This window comes from Mya arenaria, chromosome 14, assembly GCF_026914265.1.
Source record: "Mya arenaria isolate MELC-2E11 chromosome 14, ASM2691426v1".
In the NCBI taxonomy this organism is placed as follows: domain Eukaryota; kingdom Metazoa; phylum Mollusca; class Bivalvia; order Myida; family Myidae; genus Mya; species Mya arenaria.
In genome coordinates this window covers 41,113,226-41,138,747 of record NC_069135.1, presented here as the reverse complement: position 1 = coordinate 41,138,747, position 25,522 = coordinate 41,113,226, and the positions used below count along the sequence as shown (strand labels likewise).

At 36.8% G+C, this 25,522-nt stretch overlaps 1 protein-coding gene across 1 annotated transcript; it reads left to right on the top strand.

The window, feature by feature from the left end:
- Positions 1 to 21,830: 21,830 nt before the first annotated feature.
- LOC128216859 (uncharacterized) lies at positions 21,831 to 24,806 on the top strand. The gene is made up of 2 exons (XM_052923547.1): positions 21,831 to 22,254; positions 23,280 to 24,806. Exons 1-2 carry the CDS (start codon positions 21,920 to 21,922, stop codon positions 24,643 to 24,645), a joined length of 1,701 nt encoding a protein of 566 aa, XP_052779507.1. The 5' UTR covers positions 21,831 to 21,919; the 3' UTR covers positions 24,646 to 24,806.
- The last annotated feature ends 716 nt before the right edge of the window (positions 24,807 to 25,522 follow it).

The following is a 25,522-nucleotide window of genomic DNA, read 5'->3' as shown; positions in this document are numbered from 1 at the left end:
AGTTAGTTGAATTGCCATCGAAAAAGAATAAAGCAGTCTCTTAATCCAATGTTGGTGATAGGGTGCACGCGAACCATTGTCTTTGGAAAAATGCATACAAGATTGTGAACGTTGAATAAAAACGTTTTAGAGGATATATTCTCCAGAGCACTAACTAAAAGCACAACATACATCTCACGTATAAAATCATCAGTCTCGGTTTGGCTCAGACTTACATCTCACGTATAACATTATCAGTCTCGGTTTGGCTCAGACTAACATCTCACGTATAACATTATCAGTCTCGGTTTGGCTCAGACTAACATCTCACGTATAACATTATCAGTCTCGGTTTGGCTCAGACTAACATCTCACGTATAACATTATCAGTCTCGGTTTGGCTCAGACTAACATCTCACGTATAACATTATCAGTCTCGGTTTGGCTCAGACTAACATCTCACGTATAACTTTATCAATCTCGGGTTGGCTCAGACTTACATCTTACGTATAACATTATCAGTCTCGGTTTGGCTCAGACTTACATCTCACGTATAACATTATCAGCCTCGGTTTGGCTCAGGATAACATCTCACGTATAACATTATCAGTCTCGGTTTGGCTCAGACTTACATCTCACGTATAACATTATCAGTCTCGGTTTGGCTCAGACTAACATCTCACGTATAACATCGACAGTCTCGGTTAAATTGACACTTACACATCACATGTGACATTAACACTCTCGGTTTGATTAAGACTTACATCTCACGTATAACCTCATCAGTCAAGGTTTGATTAAGACTTACATCTCACGTATAACATTATCAGTCTCGGTTTGGCTCAGACTAACATCTCACGTATAACATTATCAGTCTCGGTTTGGCTCAGACTTACATCTCACGTATAACATCGACAGTCTCGGTTAAATTGACACTTACACATCACATGTAACATTAACACTCTCGGTTAGATTTCGACTTGCATTCCACGTATAAAATAGTCAGGTTCGGCTTGATTTCGACGTCTTGTGTACTGAAATGGTATATACATGTCCTCGTTTGAACCAAGACGCAAGAGCTTCTGCTAAAAAACGTATAAAACGTGGTTAGAACTGAAACATCAAGACATAACACTAACAAACATAATATATTTAGAGTAATGTTGTCGTTAACAATAAAACTATTCCGTTATTGAATATCATTCATTTTTAAACAGTGTAATGCTTAGGTGAAGCTATATATAATTTAACAACTGTAAGAGAGCAAATCCCATTAATCTAACGATGGTCCACAGGTGACTCTAAAAAGGAAAACTCAACCACATATTTAGCTGTACTTTTCTAACACAAATAAACCTGCACGTTTCTAGTTTATGCTACAATTTGGACAATGTCGCGTAACCACACATATTATTGAAATTGCACCTCCAACACCATCGATAACTACCTATATAAGGACTGAGAGCCTCCACTATCGATAACTACCTATATAAGGACTAAAGGCCTCCACCATCGATAACTACCTATATAAGGACGTAAGGCCTCCACTATCGATAACTACCTATATAAGGACGTAAGGCCTCCACTATCGATAACTACCTATATAAGGACTAAAGGCCTCCACCATCGATAACTACCTATATAAGGACTAAAGGCCTCCACCATCGATAATCACCCTTATAAGGAAAGAGAGCCTCCACCATCGAAAATCACCTATATAAGGACTGAGAGCCTCCAACATCGATAAACACCTATATAAGGACTGAGAGCATCCGCTATCGATAATCACCTACATAAGGAAAGACAGCCTCAACTTTCGATAATATATCACCTATATAAGGAAACAGAGCCTCCACCATCGATTATCACCTATATAAGGAAAGACAGCCCCCACTATCGATAATATATCACCTATATAAGGAAAGAGAGCATCCGCTATCGATAATCACCTACATAAGGAAAGACAGCTTCAACTTTCGATAATATATCACCTATATAAGGAAAGAGAGCCTCCACCATCGATAATCACCTATATAAGGACTAAAGGCCTCCACCATCGATAATCACCTATATAAGGACTGATGGCCTCAATCATCGAAAATCACCTATATAAGAGGGGTTTTTATTGCCACTATCTAAAATATTGTTAAATCTATTAAACTAAAATATTTGAATGTAAATACAGCGCATCATCCCTGTCTTCAATGACACGCATATCCGCTTATCTGTGTGTATGGCGTGAGATTTGTTTAAGTCATGCCATTGTAAAGTATAAATTAGGGTTGAGACAATACGGTGATCACGCGATTAATAATATCTGTCATGTGTTCCCGTTCCGGATAGAAAAATCCGACCCGAGAGCACCTGCGTCGGCAAGCCTCGTTACCGGCTACGCATCGTGCCAGATCTTGCAAAAGGTGTTCAGAGAAATATTGAGTTTCAACAAATTCCAAAGAAGATAGCTGAACTTCAAAAGCAATTCGAGCTGATGAAAGAATCAAGAATGAAGAATACGACATCTCTGAATAAACGCGCGCAGACATTTCTGATGGAATTAAAACCATACGTAAAAAGATCAACGAAATTCTTGACAAGATTGAGAAGGCAACTTTACAAGACTTGGACGGAATGATAGTTAAACTTGAAAAAGACATAAAGAAAGATATCGAAACTTGTGATAAAATGACTATCGAACTGCAAAACCTGATAACCACTTTTCAAACCAAAGCAAAGTCAAGCGAGTCAAAATCATATATTGCGTCCAGAAAGAGCCAGGGTATGATTTCACAAGCAAACGATCAACTTCGTGGCATATCAACCATTGAGTGATACAATGTAATATACCAAGCCAATAATATTTTCGAAGAACTTTTATCTGCAGTAAAGACGTTTGGAGCGATTGAAGAACAAACTGTTATGACCAAACAGCGAAAAGATCCCCTTTCTGATCCAAACCACGTCTTCAGTGTTGCAGAGTACAAGGACTACAACGTTTAGTTGAAAAAACGACAAATATCAATGGGCTATCTATGGCGTGTGTAAAATGCCTAGTGGAGAGTTTGTCATAGCAGACTCTAGAAATTGTAGAGTGAAGCTCCTGGACAAGGAGTACAGGGTGCTCGACCACTGTGATATCCCGGGAAATCCATGGGACGTGTGACATGTTGGCGGAAATGAAGTAGCCGTTTGCGTTGACAGAAAAAATGCTGATAAACAAGGACATTATTTCATTAATGCTACGAAAGGGAAACTCGTTACTACGAGGAAGTTAAGCTTCAACCATGACTGTTATGCCGCAGCTCATCATGGTGGCCAGCTTTACATCTCCAAAACCGCCCTCTACGTTTACCCTTTGTCGGGACAGAAGGTGAAGAGGCTGTACGAGGACAAGTCACGGGGTAACACTGTCGAGAAATGTGCCATCAGTAACGACGGGAAAACAGTATATATCACAAACTACTGTCAACATCAACTGATCACCCTGGACAACAACGGCAACAAGCTGGACTCTCTCACTAACCCTGACATGAGAGGACCTACTGGAGTACACGTGACACCTGATGTACACGTGATCGTCTGCTGCTATGGCTCCGACACAGTGCTCCAAGCTGACAATGACGGGAAGAAGAAGTTGGCCACCCTGGCAAGGGAAGAACACGGAGTTTATAGACCGTATAGTTTGTTTTTCAGCAGCAGCACTTCTTCTCTGATTGTTGTAGAACAGGAAGACACACTTCTTGTTATCAAGTTAAATTAAAACTACAAACAATGTTTGATTTGGTACTATCGATCTGGGATCTTCCTAATTGTTGCAAAGTGCACTGTAGTGTTGTCATATATAATTGTTTTGAATTGAATTGAAGAAAAATAATAAAACAATCTCTTAATTCAATGTCGGGGATAGGGTTCTCATGAACCATTAGAATGCACACGCAATTATGAACGTATTCTGAAATTAATTTTGTAGGATAGATTCTCAAGAACACAAACCAAAATCACAACATACATATCACGTATCACATCGACAGTCTCGGTTCGGTTCAGACTTACATCTATGCAATACATCAACAGTCTCGGTTATATTCAGATTAATTTCTCACGTATAACATCGACAATGTCGGTTAGATTGAAACTTATATCTCACGTTTAATAGCGACATTGTCGATTAGATTGAGACTTACATATCTCACGTTTAACATCGACAGTCTCCGTTAGATTCAGGCTTACATCTCACGTATAACGTCGACAGTGTCGGTTAGATTCAGACTTACATCTCACGTATAACGTCGACAGTGTCGGTTAGATTCAGGCTTACATCTCACGTATAACGTCGACATTGTCGATTAGATTGAGACTTACATATCTCACGTTTAACATCGACAGTCTCCGTTAGATTCAGGCTTACATCTCACGTATAACGTCGACAGTGTCGATACGATTGAGACTTACATCTCACGTATAACGTCGACAGTCTCCGTTAGATTCAGGCTTACATCTCACGTATAACGTCGACAGTGTCGGTTAGATTGAGACTTACATCTCACGTTTAATAGCAACAGTCTTGGTTAGATTGTGATTTAAATCCCAAGGTTAACATCGACAGCCTCCGTTGGACTGGGACTTACATCTCACGTGTTACATCGACAGTTTATGTAAGATTGAGACCGTCATTCCACATATGAAATCATCAGTTTCAGCTAGAATGCGACTGCTGATACATTGAAATGGTAGGTAATTTTCAGTTTAGTATGAACCATAACGCAATTGTTTTTGAACGTGTTAAACGATGAGAACTGAAACATGTAGATGTTTTCACAAACATAATATGTTCAGAATAATATTGTCGTTAAAACGAAAGACTTTATTTACTGAAGAAAGATAATTATTTTTAATAGAATGAGTTGTTATTAATTTTAGCTGAAACTGAACACAAGCTTCATTTGATTTCAGCTTATAACAACATTATATTTATCATTGTCGTTGGCACAATGTTACGCGATAAAAGATCAATTAAGACTTTTCTTGTTTACGTTAAAAAAATGATTTCTTATTCCGAAAAAGTCATTATTTACAAAGCGTTAGTAACGCTTATAGCCAAAACCCTTTAATTTTTGAACGTACATGTAATGCGATGGCATTCATTATGCAATTTAAGTCAATATTACGGTTATACATCATAGACGTAATTCACTCTGAAGGTCCATTTCTTATACCGAGCAATCCGATTAGCTGCATCGTTTTAAGAGCTTATTAAGACCATGGTGAATTTTAACCCTGTGGCGGTATTCATAAAACTTCTTTAGTCATTTTCTTACTTAAGTCACTTTCCTAATTTTAGAATCTCTTAAGTCAAATGAAATAAAATCGAAGAATTTCCAAAATTCATTATTTTATTGAAGTTAGTGAGAAAAAGAATATATTTTAACGTTCAAAGACACTAATAAATTAAATTGAATTTGACTCTGAAAATTTTATGAAATCAACTTAAGTTAGTCAATGATTGATTTTAACAGATAACTTGTCATTCTCTGGCTTAAAATAACATACATACACATAACATACTCCCCTTCTCTCACGGCACTGCTTTATTATGTATTAGGTATACATTAAAACTCACGTATTTAATAATAAAAAACGATGCACGGTAGACAACTGATAAATCTAAATATCCAAAATTAGATAATTAAAAAGTGGTTGCATAATCAGTAAACATACGCGTGGATTTGATCTGACAAGTATGTATAAGTCATATAGGAATGACATTAAATTATTTTGAGAATTATTTTTCAATAACATGTTCTCAACGCCTGTTTAAATTTATGAAGACATTTGAAATCACACATTGTGTGTTCTCAGCTAGACCTGGTGTGGTTTTAATATCTGATATCCTTTATTCAGGTGACTAGCATTGACATTTTTTATTTTTTATTTGTTTCCATCTGTTTTTGCAATGTTGGCTGTTTAAAATTGCGTCTTAGTCAACCAATTAAAATCAATGATCAAACACTTTGACATTCTGCTCGATATCACAGAACAGAACGGACCATTGCTTTAGATACTTTCGAACCCCATTGGCTCAATCCAAGCGGGCATGCTTACCTTCAATATAGAAAATGGTCCTTAAATCCAGTTCGAGTCAACGAGAAATTCGAGCTGAGCGAGTTTGGGCTAACATCATAGCATGCACAACTGCATAGATAAATTATCGATATCACAAATATTGGTGTTAACTATTCTGTTTGGGTTTTCAATGAATTTTACACGTTTCAATCAAAGACGTTCTGGTACATTTTTGGAAGAGTTGTGACAACTATAATACTTCCATTATATTTTGTCAGAAATGTCAGCATCGAAGGTAAGATGACTTTTGTACGTGTGTCATGTATTCTCGACATCTGTAGTGAATTTATTCAACATCAATTTAATGGGCCTAGACACCAGATGGCCCCAAAAACAGCAAATACAGTTTTACCTCAAAACAAGCAAAAAATCAATACGTATGAAACAGATTAAAAATAACTTTACATGATTTAAATAATATGTTACCACTGTCCCAGCTGAGTTTACCCGTTTAAAAATAAAGCACAGGTGATTAGAACAGATACGTGTACTGATATCGACACTATCTTTTTTTTGTATATACGTGGTAGACAAATGCAGTGAATTTTGAATTGGAAAAGTACGCTTAAGCTGCGAAAGATACATGTGTCGTAAGCTATGTGATAAATCAGCAAGCAAAATTCAATGCGTTGAACACAACCATATAAATTTTATGTAAATTTTTGAAAATGTTTATTTTCTTGCAATTGTATCATCACGTTCCTAGTCCCTTTTATTGGACATTTCTACAGCCAACATAACTTGTGGTTCTAAACACGAATAAATTTTGAATGTTCAACTACTGGACTTGTCCCTGTAGATTTCATTCTGTTATTAACAATTTAACCTTGCGTTAGATTTCTCAATTCTTAAAATGGGCTTTATAATTTTAAATTATGAAGTTAAATCAAACGGCCATGATAAAGTATTTCCTTATGTAGAGGTATGGTAATATTGATGACAGTGTCTTGAAACGGTGATATTCCCCGGGCATTTCGCTTGGTAATTTATGAATGTAGTGCAGTGTTATTCACTTTTCACTGCACTCCAAGTAAGGCCAAACAACTATTGCGTGGTTAGAGTTACATATATCAAAATCACTTATCAATAGATAATGAGCATGTTATGGAGGGTAGGTACTGTTTTATTATATGGCTTGATGTAAAAACGTTATTGACACTATTGAGGAATGGCGTAAAAGCAAACTTTGATATAAAGCTTTAACAAACACACATACACGCACGCACGCACGCACGCACGTACGTACGCACACACACACACACACAAACACACATGTATATGAAGATTCGTGCGTTTATAACAACATAAGTGTTTGTTAACATAATGTGAATATGTTTTGATAATTCTGTGAAGGTTAAAGGGTTAAAATCACATACGTTTTTGTTAATATAATATGAACATGTTTTGTTTTGTTAATCGTGTTAAGGTTAAAGGATACATGCGTTTAGAACCACATACGTTATTGTTAACATAATATAACATGTTTTGATCATCCTTTGAAGGTTAAAGGATGCATGCGTTTAAAACCACATACGTTTTTGTTAACATAATATGAACATGTTTTGATAATCCTGTGAAGGTTAAAGGATACATGCGTTTATAACCAAATCAAGTTTATTATATATATAACATATATAATATTAACATATTTGATAATTATGAGCACTCTATCCTGCAAATGTTAAAGGCTGCATGCATGAGCAAAACGGGTGCTTTTTTAAAGGATAAGTGGATCAAAGCATGAATGACATAACATCACACAAAACACTGTCTATCTTTCTCAGGAAATTCACATTGTTTCCATGCATCAATCCAGATGTGCATACCAGCTGTTGCAATCATCAGTACATATATTTCAGTGCATAGCGTACTTCTACATATAAATCAAAATGTGTATTTGTGTATTACAAAGTGGAATATACTGATACTATTAAAACATGATAAAGATAGTTAAAATACAGGGTGTGCTATTTTGCGACTTAATAAGCACTAAGGAATACGGGTGTGTTTTACAGATTCTCAATTTGAGTCAGATTTACTTACATTTCAAACAGAATACAGGTGTCTTTGTAATCTTAAAGCTGCATTCACACAGATTGAAGGTTTTGACAACTTGTTTTACTTTTGTCTTGGAACGAGCCAGTTTTGCGAATGCCGTTTCTTGGTGTACACGAGGTTTCTGGGTGTCATGAGGTTACTTCGTATACATAAGATTACATGGTACACTACGTGAAGAAAGTCGGTGTACATGACGTAACTAGGTACCCACGATGATAGTAGGTACACATGAGGTTTTTAAGTGCACATGAGGTAACATGGTACAAATGTGGTTGATTGGTGTACATGAGGTAACTTGTCTTATGATTCATATGATGTTTCTTGGTACATCAGGTAACTTGGTGTATATGAGGTTACTTAGTATACATACGGTTAGATAGTGTACATGCATTACTTGGTGTACATGAGTTAACCCGTAGAACATTAGGTTACCTGGTTTACATAAAGTTACTTGATGTTTATAAGTTGACAGGGTGAACATGAGGTTACTAATTGTTTATGTGATTATTTGGTGTACATGAGGTTACTTGGTATACACAAGGTCACTTGCTGTACATAAAATTACTGGGTGTACATGAGGTTACTGGGTGTACAAGAGGTTACTCGTTGAGGTTATTTGGTACATAATAAATTACTTGGTACACATGAGGTAAATTTGTGTACATGAGGTTACTTGGTAAACATAAGGTTACTTGCTGTTACTTGTTGTTCACAAGGATACTTGATGTACATATTGTTACTTGGTTTAAATGAGGTAACTTGGTACACATATAGTTAATGGCTATACGTGCGATTACCTGTGTTTACTAAGTGAACATGAGGTTACTTGGTATACATGAAGTTACTTGGTACACATGGATTTTCTCCATGTGCATGAGGTGTCTTGACGTACTTAGGGTTACCTTGTATACAGGAGGTTAGTTGGTGTGCAAGATGTTACTTTTTTACATGAGGTTACTAGGCAGACATTAAGTTACTGGGCGTACATGAGGTTACTGGGCGTACATGAGGTTACTTGGCGTACATGAGCTATCCGGGTGTACATGAGGTTACTGGATGTACATGAGGTTACTGGGCGTACATGAGGTTACTTGGCGTACATGAGCTATCCGGGTGTACATGAGGTTACTGGATGTACATGAGGTAAATTGGTGTTTATGAGGTTACTTGGTTTACTTGAGGTTACTTGGTGTAGCTGAGGTTACATGGTGTAACTGAGGTTACTTGGTGTACATAAGGTTACTGGGTGTACATGAGGTTACTTAGTGTACATGAGGTTACTTGGAGTACATGAGGTTACTTGGTGTAGCTGACGTTAGTTGGTGTACATGAGGTTACTTGGTGTAGATGAGGTTACTTGGTGTTCATGAGGTTACTGGATGTACAACAGGTAACTTGGTGTTTATGAGGCTATTTGGTGTACATGAGGTTACTTGGTATACATGTTAGGTTACTTGGTGTACATGTTACTTGGTGTACATGAACTTACTTGGTAAGCATGAGGTGGGCTAGTACTCTTATGTTGGTAAGGATTACTACACAAGTGGAACTTTTTCCCAAATATAAAATGTTATTTGTCGTGCAGCTCAGCACTTTCAAGATATACTTTATAAAAAAAAATCCGGCCATTTTCTATCGAAAGAATCGCGGATGTCTTTGGACGGTCTACAATGTCAGAAATCTTTTTTTATTAAACAATATTTAACCACGCTACAAGCAGATCGCGTAGTAGTTTCAATTGAGCAGAAAATCATAATGACATTACTTTTGTAATCCAAATTATTAATGCCACTAGCGGATCCAAGGTTAATGTCGATTGAAAAGGCCGAGGAATTCCGTATGGATTGGGATGGGCAATCGTGATATGTCGGCAATCTTCGGCAAGCTCGGGATATATTTATGTCGTTGTGCATTCCGAGTGTAGGAACGCCTACTAAACAGTCGATAACTACTATTGAAATTGAAGATACCGTACTAAATCTAGGCATGTTAAAAATTGTTTAGATTTGGAAAAAAACATTATTGTTTATTAAGGATCATTTGGATATTGTGACATTGATCGTAATTTGTGGTTTCTTCGTATCAGTACAAAACTTTATTTCCTTGTTACAAAATAGACAGATGTGGTTGAAAGAACAATTATTTGTTTTAGTTCGTGAGTCTTTTTAAACCCGAGAGAGAAAACGAAATATAATTTTGGATCATCAATATCTTCCCATACATGGTGTTGGGGTTCGAGATGCACTAGCACTCAGTGTTATTGTTCGTGGAAATGGGTCAATTCGCAATAAAATATACAGGAAACTACAACTATTCGGCAATATCCGGACAACTCGGGTTAGACAATCGTTACAACTCGGCAAGCTCCGGGATCGACAATTAACCGAGTGTGGAAAGGCCCACTCAGCATTCGATAATTATTTTAATGTTGACAAAGGAATAAACTACGGCATTATTAAAAAAACATGTTTTTATTCGAAAAACGATTGTAAATTAAGCACGGTTGTTACCATGCTTATCATTATGATATTGTGTTATATGTCAGTGTTTAATTGATCGCAATTTGTGTTTTCTTCGTAGCAGTTCAGTACAAGATAATAAACTTCCAGCAAAAAAAAACAGAAACTGACTGCTTGAACTAGTTTGTGGGTCATTTTTAAACACAGGAAAGAAACTGGCATGTAGTTTCGAATCATCCATTCAGAGGGGATGTGACTTAATTCACGATTTTTCCTGCTCTCCTTGTGAAGACAACGGGTTTAATACAGAAGCTCACCATTATTGTACACAATGCAAAAAATATTACAGCAAAACCTGTATTTCAAAACATAACGGACTATATCAGGAGCACGCGGTACTCGGCCGAAAGGACGTGAAGAAATGGGAGACAGGCCTAAGGGTGATGGACGTCCTGGAGAGATGCGGGATGCACCCCGGGGAGGCGCTGAAGCTGGTATGTGGTGACCATGACCAGCTGTGCTGTACTTTATGCGTTGCCATTAACCACAGGTATGTATGAACAAAACATCTATTTAAAGCTTCACTCTCACAGATTGGACGTTTTGATAACTTTTTTTCTCTTTTTTTGTCTTGGAACGAGCCAATTTTTGCGAAAATGCATGGAAAACAGTTATATAAGACTGCTGACAAAGATTAGATCACTGATTTTTATATTTAAGAACAAAGATTGGTGTTTTATGCATTTTTTTTAAACCGTTAGTATAGGTTTAAGGCATAAAACAATTTTCGAACGGAAATATGAAAATCTGTGATCTGATATTTTGTCACCAATCTTTTATCATTGGTTTGCAGATATTTACGAAAAAAAGTTGTATAAACGGTACATCTGTGAAAGTGCAGCTTTAAAGGCACTCAACATAAGGTGATTTTTGCTCTTTTTTATAAATTATATTATTTAACTCATTCGACTTTTAATGATTAAAGATAAAAAGCTCATGATTTGTGTACAATTAACAAAAAGCCTTTATACATGCATACGGTGTCTTAATAAATAGCTACGTGGCCATTAATTCCCCAGTTGAAAATGCGCCAACATATCATTTATATCGTATTATCTTTTTAATCTGAAAACAAATCATACGCTTTTTGTGGTTTTGATCATTTAAGTAGAATGAATAAAACATTAAAATGCATTAAAATTCAAAAGAAACACTTTTTTTTGCATCAACCTATATTGTGCGCCTTTAAGACACTAACCGGTAAATAAGTTATACTTACCAGGGACAGATCTAGGATTCGACGTCAGAGATGGCGTGACTCGCGCCACTCCCTCAGATCCGAAATTTAATTGGTTTTAAGTGTTTTCATTTGGGTTTGGTTCCCCCCCCCCCAACAAAAATTATAATATCCAATTCTAGCCCTGAATGATGCTCTTTAGGGCAATTATAATATTATTACCTTTTTTCTCCTTTATCGCATTAAAAAGTAAGCTTGGGCGATTTAAGAGGGGGAAAGTGAGGAAACGGTTGCACCCCCTCCCCTGGAACCGCTATTGAATACTTGCGTTATATTTAGATCATTTTCTATAACATTTCCCCACAAGGTCATATACAATTTGTGCAGATCTGATAATAACTGTTTCACAACTTCTTTGTTTCAGACAATGCTCCAAAATCCAACACATTTCAGATGTAGCAAAAGGTATTCAGAGAAATATTGAGTTTCAACAAATTCCAAAGAAGATAGCAGAACTTGAAAAACAATTCGAGCTGATGAAAGAAGCACGATTGAAGAATACGACATCTCTGAATAAACGCGCGCAGACATTTCTGATGGAATTAAAACCATACGTAAAAAGATCAACGAAATTCTTGACAAGATTGAGAAGGCAACTTTACAAGACTTGGACGGAATGATAGTTAAACTTGAAAAAGACATAAAGAAAGATATCGAAACTTGTGATAAAATGACTATCGAACTACAAAACCTGATAACCACTTTTCAAACCAAAGTAAAATCAAACGAGTCAAAATCATATATTGCGTACAGAAAGAGCCAGGATATGATTTCACAAGCAAACGATCATCTTCGTGGCATATCAGCCATTGAGTGTTACAATGTGACATTTCAAGCCAATTACCTTATAGAAGAACTTTTATCTTCAATAAAGACATTTGGAGAGATTGAGGAACAAACTGTTATGACCAAACAGCGAGAAGATCCCCTTTCCGATCCAAACCACGTCTTCAGTGTTGCGGAGTACAAGGAGTACAACGTGAGGATGGGTGATGACAAACGTCAATGTGGTATTGTTGGCGTATGTGAGATGCCTAGTGGAGAGTTTGTCATAGCAGACAGGTATACTCGTAAAGTATAGCTCCTGGACAAGGAGTACAGCGTGCTCGACCACTGTAATGTCTCGGGGTACCCATGGGATGTGTGTCACATTGACGGAAATGAAGTGGCCGTTTGTGCTTACAATGAACTTCATTCCATGAATGCTACGAAAGGCAAACTCGTTACTACGAGGAAGTAAAGTTTCACCCATGGATGTATTGCCGCAGCTCATCATGGCGGTCAGCTTTACATCTCCTCCGGTAACGCCCTGTACGTCTACACGGTGTCGGGACAGAAGGTGAAGAGGCTGCACGAGGGCAAGTCTGGGGAGCGGACGGTGAGGAAATGTGCCATCAGTAACGACGGAAAGACAATCTACGTCACAAACTACAATAGCCATCAACTGATCACCCTGGACAACAAGGGCAACAAGCTGGCCTCTCTAACTGACCGTAATATGATAGAACCTACCGGAGTGCACATGACACATGCTGGACACTTGCTCGTCTGCTGCTATGCCTCCGACACAATGCTTCAGGTTGACAAAAACGGGAAGAAGAAGTTGGCCACCCTGGCAAGGAAAGAAGACTGAGTGTGCGGACCGAGTGGTATATTTTTCAGCAGCCGCACTTCTTCTCTGATTGTTGGTGGATTTAAAACCACACTTCTTGTTATCAATTTATATTAAACAAAAATATTATCAATGTTTGATTTGGATCTATCGAACTGGGATTGTGTTGTTGATGCAAAGTATTACAGTTTTGTAATATAAAATTGTTTTGTTTCGACCGCTGGCGATAGGTTATATGATATGAATCCAAAAGCATCTTGTGAAAACTTTTATTTTATCATATCTAACAAACTATGAAACATATTATATTATATACACGGAATATATATATATATATATATTGCTTATTAACAAACATATAAACGTGTTTTTATTATGCTAACTCCGTTTTGTAAACTTATGAAAAACGAGGCGAATAAAAGCTTTATCAAACTCGTTTTGGTGTCAATAAATACGTTTGCAGTAATAACCTTCAGAACATCTGATTAAATTAATTTAAATACAATGATTTACTTGCAAAATTCACACACAGTCAGGTGAATTGCAATAGAAAGAATAATAAAACAATACCTTAATTCAGAGTCGGAAACAGGGTTAACGTGAACCATAAGAGAGTCGTCTATGGAAGAATGCAGACTCGATTTTGAACTTTATACTGAAATTAACTTTGAAGGACAGATTCTTAAGAACACAAACCAAAAACAAAACATACATATCACGAATAACTTCGACTGTTTAGGTTAGATTGAGACTTACATCTCACGTATTAAATCGAAATATTTGGTAAGCTTGAGAGTTACTTACTTATTTAACATCACCATATCGGTTATACTGAGACTTACATATATTTTACATCACCCTCTCGGTTAGACTAAGACTTACATCTCTTATTTCACATAACCATCTCGGTTAGACTGAGACTTACATCTCTTATTTTACATCACCATCTAAACTAAAATGAAACTTACATCTCACATACTAATATAACATAGACAGACATGTTCGAACAAGACTTGCATCTCACGTGTACCATATTGTCGTTAAAAATGAAACTCCAGGAACCGAGACCTGATTGCAGGAAGGGACCCCTGATTTCAGGAAGGGACAGGTGATTTCAGGAAGGGACACCAGATTTTAGGAAGGGACACATGATTTCAGGAAGAGACATATGATTTCAGGAAGGGACAGATGATTTCAGGAAGAGACGCATGATTTCAGGAAGAGAAACATGATTTTAGGAAGAAACACATGATTTAATGAGGGGATACATTATTTCAGAAAGTGACACTTGATTTCAGGAAGCGGACACATGATTTCAGGAGGGGACATATTATTTCAGGAGGGGACACATGATTTCATAAAGGATCAGGTAATTTCAAGAGTGGAAACGTGATTTCAGGAGAGGCCACATGATTTCAGGAAGAGACACATGCAACATGATTTCAGAAAGAAACACATGATTTTAGGAAGGAACACATACTTTTAGGAGGAGACACCTGACTTCAGGAAGGGACATATTATTTTATGAAGAGACACTTGATTTCAGGAAGGAACACATGATTTTAGAAATGGACATATGATTTCAGGAAGGGACAGATGATTTCAGGAAGAGACACATTATTTCAGGAAAGAACAATTGATTTCAGGAGGAAACACATGATTTCAGGAAGGAAAACTTGCTTTCAGGAGGGGACACTTGATTTCAGGAGGGGACACAATATTTCAGGAGGCGACACATTAAATCCGGAAGGGACGCATGATTTCAGGAAGAGAAACATGATTTTAGGAGGGAACACAATGATTTTAGGAAGGGACACATGATTTAACAAGGGAAAACATTATTTCAGGAGGGGACACATGATTTCATAAAGAAACACGTGATTTCAGGAGGGGAAACATGATTTAAGGAAGAGACACATGCCACATGATTTCAGGAAGAAACACATGATTTTAGGAAGGAACACATACTTTTAGGAGGAGACACCTGACTTCAAGAAGGGACGGATTATTTCAGGAAGTGACACTTGATTTCAGGAAGGGATACCTGATTTAAGGAGGGGACACATTATTTCAGGAGGGGACACATGATTTCATAAAGGAACAGGTTATTTCAGGAGGGGAAACATGATTTCAGGAAAAGACACATGCCACATGATTTCAGGAAGAAACACATGATTTTAGGAAGGAACACATACTTTTAGGAGGAGACACCTGACTTCAGGAAGGGACAGATTATTTTAGGAAGAGACACTTGATTTCAGGAAGGAACACATGATTTCAGGAATTGACATATGATTTCAGGAAGGGACATATGTTTACAAAAAGAGAAACATGATTTCAGGAAAGAACAATTGATTTCAGGAGGGAACACATGATTTCAGGAAGGAAAACTTGCTTTCAGGAGGGGACACTTGATTTCAGGAGGGGACACATTATTTCAGGAGGCAATACATTAAATCATGAAGGGATACATGATTTCAGGAAGGAAAACTTTCTTTCAAGAGGGGACACTTGATTTCAGGAGGGGACACATTAAATCAGGAAACAACACTTTAATTTCAGGCTGGGACACATTATTTCAGGAGAGAACGCATTCAATCAGGAAGGGACACATGATTTCAGGAAGAAAAAAATGCTTTCTGGAGGGTACACATGCTTCAGGAAGGGTGACATGATTTCAGGAGAGGACACATTATTTCAGAAAGAGACACATGATGAGGAGGGGACACATTATTGTAGGAAGTGACACTTGATTTCAGGAAGGGACACATGATTTTAGGAAGTGACACAAGCTTTACTTTTATTTTGAATTTATTAAACTTTAGCTTTTTTAAGCTTCACTCTCACAGAATGACCGTTTTGACATTTGTTTTGTTCTGGAATAAACCAATTTCTAGCGTGAATATCTGAACAGCGGTAATATAAGACTACTGACAAAAGATCATTTCAGACTTTTCTTGTTTACGTTAAAAAAACATTATTCTTAACGTGTTAGCAACGCTTTCAGCCATAAACCATCATTTTTGGACGTACATGTAATGGGATGGTATTCAATAAGCAATTTAAGTCAATATTATGGCCATATATCATTGACTTCATTCACTGTATAAATCCGTTATTGATACCGAGAAATTCGATAAGCTACATCGCTTTAAGACCCAATTAAGACTATGATGAATTTCACCCCTGAGGCGGTATTCATAAAACTTCGTTAAAAAGTTTTTTTTAAACTTAAGTCACTTTCCTTATTTTAGAATCTCTTTAGTCTTATGAAATAATTTTCCAAAATTCATTATTTCATAGAACTTATTGAAAAAAATCAACATACTGTAATGTTAAAAAACACGAAAAAAATTATTTTAATTTAACTTTGAAAATTTTAAGAAATCAAGTTTACTTAGTAAATGATTGATTTCAACAGATAACTGGTCATTATCTGCTTAAAATAACATACACATGTATTCCCCTTCTCTCGCGGCCCTGCTTAGGTATGTATAACGTATACATTACATTTTACGCATTTATTTAAAATTGATGCACGGTTGAATCTATATATCCGAAACTGGATTATTAAAATAAATGATCGCATTAGTCAGTAAGCATACGCGTAAATTTGATCTGACAAGTATGTGTAGGCAATTCAAAAAACACATTTCATAACATGTACTTTAAAATTTGGAAGGTAGATTATGTTTGTATTTTTGTGGATTTCCTGTCCATAGGTGAATAAAAGTATATGTGTAATGTTTTTTAACTTAGTTGTTCCTGTTTGGCTATTTGCTTTTAAAATTGTTCCTTCTACATATGAACAAGCAATAGTATCTGCTTACCGTAACAATTTGTTTTTATTATACAAAGGAATGTGCAGGGACAAGCCTAGTAGCTTACGGTTTAACTTATATCCTGGTTTTCAGGCACAGATGAATAATAGATTTCAATCAAAGACATCCTATTTTATTATACGCTTTCTGCTTGTATATAGATATTTACAAGTGAAATAAAATTGACATTTCACTGTTTCAAACAGTGCAAATATCAATTTGATATTTTTCACTGTTTTGAAATTTTAGCCCGCTCTCCGTTTCCGTTTCGGAAATGGCGACACGTTCACATACAATTTGGTGCACTTTTCTGAAATATTATAATAAACAGTCATTTTTAATCGTTTAAATGCATCTAAAAAATTAAAACAAATGTTGGATTAAGAGTAATATCGCAATATATTTCACCTAGTGAACACCAAAAGTAAATATTTCACTCGTTTCTATAACACTCGTGAAATATACTTTTTCGGTGTTCACTCGGTGAAATGTATAACGATCTTAAACTTTAACAAGCAGTTATCCTCTATATTTCTTTTCATTTTTATATCGTTTCGGATATCCTTTATTCAGGTGACTAACATTGACATTTTTTACTTTTGATTAGTTTCAATCTGTTTCTGGAGTGTTTGCTTTTAAAATTGCGACTTAGTCAATCAACAAAAACCAATGTTCAAACGCTTTGACATTCTGCTCATCATCACAGAACAGAACATTTATTTAGGAACAGTCGAACCCCGTTGGCTCGAACATCCAGGGACCGGTGAAAATACATCGAGCTTCTAAAAATTCGAACTAAGCGGGTTTGCTTACCGTCAATATAAAGATATCGTTACTGAATACCAGTTCGAGCCAACGATGAATTCGAGCCAAACGAGTTCGAGCCAAGTGGTTTCGACTGTACAAGCATAAATCAAAATAATCATCATAGTATGCACAACGCGGCATATATAAATTATCGATATCGCAAATACTGGTTTTAACTTTTTTGTTCTGAATGATTTTTGCACGTTTCAATCAAAGACGTTCTGGTATATTTTTGGAATAGTTGTGACAAATATAATTCTAACAGTATAATTTGTTGGGTGAGAAAAAATAAAATTAAAATATAGAAATGTCAGCAATGTAGGTAAAGATGGCTTTTCACAGTGAGTGTATACCACGTGATAAATTACGCCATACATGCTCCGTCGGAAGGCATTTTGCTTCGAATGATGACAAAAATAACTATTCTCTTAAAATGCTGAATACATAGTCCAGTTATCTTTTCTCAAAGAATTCATTCGAAGCAAATTATTGACTTCCGACGTAGTATTCATGACATTATTTATCACGTGGTATATACACACTGTTCAAAACGTGATTTCGAAGTATGTCGTTAATCTACTTTATATTACTTAAAGTGTACATTACTTTGCTCGACATAATTTGTGCCTCTAAACAAGGCTTATTTAATATAAATGATGAACTACTGGGCTGGTCCCTGTAGTTGTCATGGTAGTATTAAAATTAAACCTTGCATAAGATTGCTAATAAAAAATTTAAGTGATGTTTTTTGATGATATAAGTAAGCTAAAATAGCCTGTCATGATAAAGTACTTCCTTATGTATGGTAAGCATTAGTCGGCTAGAGGTCCACGCCTATGAAAATATGTATATATAACATCATCTTGCATCTAGGGTCTCGGTTTGGGGCAAGAACCTTTGCGTTAGAGGTCTACGTCTATGAAAAGCTGTATATATAACTTCATCTAACATATATTGTCTCGGTGTGGGGCTCGAGGCATTGTGTTAGAGGTCCACGCCTATGAAAAGCTGTATATATAACATCATCTAACATCTAGGGTCTCGGTTAGGGACTCGAGGCTTTGTGTAAGAGGTCCACGCCTATGAAAAGCTGTATATATAACATCATCTAACATATATTGTCTCGGTGTTGGGCTCGAGGCATTGTGTTAGAGGTCCACGCCTATGAAAAGCTGTATATATAACTTCATCTAACATCTAGGGTCTCGGTGTGGGGCTCGAGGCATTGTGTTAGAGGTCCACGCCTATGAAAAGCTGTATATATAACATCATCTAACATATATTGTCTCGATTTGGGGCTCGAGGCTTTGTGCTAGAGGTCCACGCCTATGAAAATCTGTATATATAACATCATCTTACATCTAGGGTCTCGGTTTGGGACACGAGCCTTTGCCTTAAAGGTCCACGCCTATGAAAAGCTGTATAGATATATAACATCATCTAACATATAGAGTCTCGGTTTGTGGCAAGAGCCTTTGTGTAAGAGATCCACGCCTATGAAAAACTGTATATTTAACAACATCTAACATCTAGGGTCTTAGATTGGGACACGACCATTGTGTAAGATGTCCACGCCTATGAACAGCTGTATATATAACATCATCTTTCACCACTTTTATTTGAGCAAACGTAATGCTGGCCTCACATATACGGATTTTCTTACAAATCCTTACAAATGGCACAATTTCGTAAAAGTACATGGATCCTTACCATTTGACCACTTTTACGAACGATTTAAGAGTGGGAACGAGTAATTACGAGTCATCTACGGTTTATTGCGATGTATTTACGGCAAGAATCTACGAGTTACCTCGAATAATTACGAGAAAGCAACGACATTTTACGAGCTTTTTATTGACTGCTACGAGTATATTACGGAATGTTACGATCCATCTAAGTATTTACGTGTAAATTAAGATCTGTTTACGTGTTGTTAAGAATAGTTGCGAGTAAGTTACGAGTTTTCACGTTTCATTATGTTTTTGCAAAAAGTATGCAATTCTCTATAAATCATCATTCGACAACTGACATCCAGCGAGACAACATGACATATGAGAGCAACAGATTGCAGTTACCTCAACGACTTTTACAACTGCTCCTTTCACAAGCCCACAGGAAAGAGAAAGATACCTAGCAGCGGACTGTCTCCGCGGTTGTAGTTCAGTGGAGGGTGAATGCGTTCTCTTCTTACTGTTGACTGCCTTCTTCTTTACAACCGTGCTTGTTTGTATTGTATATACGGCGTGAAGAGATGTGACTATAACGTCTTGCACACAACTTAAGGGAATTGTTCGAATATGCAGATTGTACCAGGTATACCTTTTCTAATCGTTAAATATACGTAGGCATTCGTAACTACTCTTAAAGTGCTCGTAATATCTCTCAACAATCCGATAATCAATTTTAACACGTCGTGAATGAAATCGTAAACATCACTTAAGCACTTGCAATAAAATGTTCTAAACGACAACACCTTTTTTCAATGGAAACTTAACAATTTTATCCTATATTTTATCATGCATTACTTTTGCTCATAAAATGCATTTCTTTCGCCAAAATGTACCATATTTGTGCTGTATGTTCATAGTAATACCATGATGCGTCTACTATCATAACTGTCCTCTCTTTGTGGTGGTAGTTGTGGTGGTGGTGGAGGAGGCGCACCCTGTGCTCCATGAGGAGGGGAAGGCGGAGGAGGTGGCGCCCCCTGTGCTCTATGAGGAGGAGGATGAGGAGGAGGTGGAAGAGGATGAGGTTGAGGAGGAGGATACGCTCCATTGATTCTGCGTATTTGTTAGATAAAATACTCGTTATTTGAACCCGGGACCTCTGGCATGGGAAGCGAGTGAAGTAACCTTTAAACGAGATGGCGGATTTATACAGAATAAGAAGGGGTCACCGAGTGCATTGCAGTCTGGATAGACACACTAGACACTACTGACCACTTATTAAAACTTAGAACATTATTAAAGTGACACTCTTAATCAAAATCAATACATACACATGTATAACAAACATTACTTTTGAGTGATAAGCCTTCAACTTCTTACTAAATAATGCATTTATGAATAATATTAATTACTGATAACAAGTTTATAGCCGTGTATTTAATAGATGAAAACGCAAGAATATTAAATGATTGGTGAATGCTAAAAGATTAACTGTGGTCTACTAGTGTCTCATAAGGTAGAAATATCGTGTTTTCGGCAACTTTCTTTCAAGTTAAACAGAGTATCCTTCATAAGAACCATTGTTTTCGACATTTATTAATCCTTTCTGGTAAATTTAAACAATTATATTAAATATGGTAAATCTTATTTGAGAGTAATATTGCATTTTTAAATTGTATGTGAAACTACTACTCAGATATCTCTGGCAAGCTCGAGATAAGCAATCGCGACTATTCGGCTATCTTCGCCAAGCTCGGGACAAGCAATCGTGACTTATCGGCAATCAGCGACTGGCTCGGGATACGCTTATCTTGGTTTTTTCGAGAATAGAAACGGCTATGAAACTATTTCAATTGACATGGGACTAAAATATGTTTAGATTTGGAAACAATGCTTGTTAATGAAACACGGTAGTAAAAACGCTCATTGTTTTGATATCGGGTTATGTGCCAGTGTGAAACTGATTGTAATATTGTTTTTTCTTCCTATCAGCTCAATACAAAACAATTTACTTTCTTGTTACAAAATAAACAGTACAGACTGAATGATCATCTATTTGATTTAGTTTGTGAGTCATTTTAAACTCCAGAGAGAAAATGGCATCTGGTTTCGAATCATCCATTCAGAGGGGTTGTGATTTCATTCACGATTTTTCCTGCTCTCCGTGTGAAGAGAACGGATTTAACACAGAAGCTCACCATTATTGTACTCAATGCACAAAATATTACTGCCAAAACTGTGTTTCAAAACATAACGGATTATATCAGAAGCACGCGGTGCTCAGCCGGAAGGACGTGAAGAAATGGGAGGCAGCCCCAGGGGTGACGGACTCCCTGGAGAGATGCGGGATGCACCCCGGGGAGGCGCTGAAGCTGGTATGTGGTGACCATGACCAGCTGTGCTGTTATGTATGCGTTGCCGTTGGCCACAGGTATGTATAAACAAAACATTAATTTAAAGGCACTCAACATAGTAATATAAATGTATAATTTTGGCCATTAATTTCCCAGTTAAAAATGCGCCAACATATCATTTATATCGTATTATCTTTTTAATCTGAAAACAAATCATACGCTTTTTGTGGTTTTAATTATTTAAGTAGAATAAATAAAACATTAAAGCTGAACTCTCAAAGATTGACCATTTTAACAACTTTTTTTATTTTTTTGTCTCGGAAAGAGCAATTTTTTGCGTATATATCTGCACACCAATGATATAAGATCGTTGACAAAAAATCAGAACGTAGATTTTCATATTTCCGTTCGAAAATTAATGTTTTATGGCTTAAACCGTTACTAACGGTTTAAGGAAAATGCATCAAACATCAATTTTTGAACTTATATATAAAAATCTGCGATCTGAATTTTTGTCAGCAGTCTTATATAACTGGTTTCAATGGATTTTCGCAAAAATTGGCTCGTTCCAATACAAAAATCAAAAAAAGTTGTCAAAACATTAATTCTGTGAGAGTGCAGCTTTAAAATGCATTAAAATTCGAAAGAAAAATATTTTCTGGCATCAACCTATAGCGTGCGCCTTTAAGCCACCAACCGGTAAATAAACTATACATACCAGGGGCAAAACCAGGATTCGACGTCAGAGGGGGCGTAACTCAGGGGCGTAGCCGTTTGATCTGCGCCACTCCCTCAGAACAGAAATTTAATTGGTTTTCATGGGGGTTTGGTTTCCCCAAAGAAAAACATATCAAATTCTAGCCCTGAATGATGTTTTTTGGGCGTATTATATTTTCGTTTTCCTCCTATATAACATTAAAAAGTAAGCTTGTGTGATTTAAGAGGGGGAGGGGGAGGAGACGGTCGCGTCCCTCCCCTGGAACCGCTATTGGTTACTTGCGTTATATTTAAATCATTTTCTATAAAATGTTCTCAAATAAGCAAGTTCATATACATTCTATGCAGATCTGATTACAACTGTTTCACAACTTCTTTGTTTCAGGCAATGCTCCAAAATCCAACACATTCCAGATGTAGCAAAAGGTGTCCAGAGAAATATTGAGTTTCAACAAATTCCAAAGAAGATAGCTGAAGTTCAAAAGCAATTCGAGAAGATGAAAGAAGCACGATTGAAGAATACGACATCTCTGAAAAAGACGCGGGCAGCCATTTCTGACGAAATTAAAACCATACGTAAAAGGATCAACGAAATCCTTGACAAGATTGAGAAAACAACTTTACAGGAATTGGACGGAATGATAGCTGAACTTGAAAAAAAACTAAAGAAAGATATCGAAACTTGTGATAAAATGACGATCGAATTACAAAACATGATTGCCGCTTTTCAAACCAAAGCAAAATCAAGCGAGTCAAAATCATATATTGCGTACAGAAAGAGCCAGAATATGATTTCACAAGCAAACGATCATCTTCGTGGCATAGCAGCCATTGAGTGTTACAATGTAACATTTCAAGCCAATAACCTTATAGAAGAACTTTTATCTGCAGTAAAGACGTTTGGAGCGAATGAAGAACAAACTGTAATGACAAAACAGCGAAAAGATCCCCTTTCCGATCCAAACCACGTCTTCAGTGTTTCAGAGTACAAGGAGTACAACGTGAAGATGAGTGATGACGTATATAAGTGTAGTATCAGTGGCGTATGTGAACTGCCTAGTGGAGAGTTTGTCATAGCAGACTGTAATAATTGGAAAGTGAAGCTCCTGGACAAGGAGTACAGGGTGATCGACCACTGTGATATCCCGGAGTATCCATGGGACGTGTGCCACATTGACGGAAATGAAGTGGCCGTTTGTGTTAACAGTGAACTTCATTTCATTAATGCTTCGAAAGGGAAACTCGTTACTACGAGGAAGATAAGTTTCACCCATGACTGTTATGCCGCAGCTCATCATGGTGGCCAGCTTTACATCTCCTCCGGCACCGCCCTGTACGTCTACACGATGTCGGGGCAGAAGGTGAAGATGCTGTACGAGGATAAGTCTGGGTATAGGACGGTAGATCAATGTGCCATAAGTAACGACGGGGAAATAATCTACATTACAAACTACAGTAAACATCAACTGATCACCCTAGACAACAACGGCAACAGGCTGGCCTTACTCACTGACCCTGACATGAAACAACCTTCCGGAGTACACGCGACACCTACTGGACACGTGTTCGTCTGCTGCCATGGCTCCGACACAGTGCTTCAGGTTGACAAAGACGGGAAGAAGAAGTTTGCCACCCTCGCAAGGAAAGAAGACGTGTTAAATCGACCACGTGATTTATTTTTCAGCAGCAGCAGTTCTTCTTTGATTGTTGGTGGAGTGAAAGACACACTTCTTGTAATCAAGTTAATTTAATACTAAAAACTATTCATGTTTGATTTGGTACTATCGAACTAGGATTCAGATAATTGTTGCAAAGTACATTTCGGTATTGTCAAAGATAATTGTTATGTTTAGACCCCTGGTTATAATATAATATGAAATGAATCAAAAAGCTTATTGTGAATTCTAATATTTGATCACATTTCGGACGAATTTACATTACAAAAACCATTTGTAACATTATTTTCTTTTCGATGAATGTAGATTGTTCAATATCCTTGTATAGAGAGTGCCTATAAATGAGCAAATAAACGCATTGTTTATTTTAATAGGATGTATCCTATTTTCAAAATCATTAAAAAAGAGGCGAAAAAACCGCCTTACCAAACTTGTTCTGGTGTCTTTAATTCTGTAGCACGTATTACTTTCAAAACACCATCAGATTGAATTATTGAATCGAACTGTAATGAACATTTACCTGCATAATGCACACATAGTCAGGTGAATTGCGATAAATAATAATGAAACAATCTCTTATTTCGTCTCCAGAGCACATACCAAAACACAAAATACGTATAACATCGACAGTCTAGGTTAGATTTAGACTTAGACCTCACGTTAAACATCGAAAGTTTCCATTGGTCTGAGACTTACATCTCACGTATAACATCGATAGTCTCGGCAAGAGTTAGACTTAGACCTCACGTTAAACAACGACAGTTTCTGCTGGTCTGAGACTTACATCTCATGTATTTCATCGATAGTCTCATTTAGTTTGAGACTTACATTTCACGTTAAGCACCAACAGTCACCGTTGTAATAATACTTACATCTCACATATAACATAGACATCTCGGTTGAAGACTTACGTATGTTACGTAAGACGTATAATATCGTAAAACATTGACAT

Excerpts from the sequence above, each read along its gene's own strand:
- LOC128216859 (XM_052923547.1), top strand. The coding sequence starts at position 21,920 with ATGGCATCTGGTTTCGAATCATCCATTCAGAGGGGTTGTGATTTCATT. Across the intron at positions 22,255-23,279 it reads TGCGTTGCCGTTGGCCACAG|GCAATGCTCCAAAATCCAAC; the intron begins GTATGTATAAAC and ends TCTTTGTTTCAG.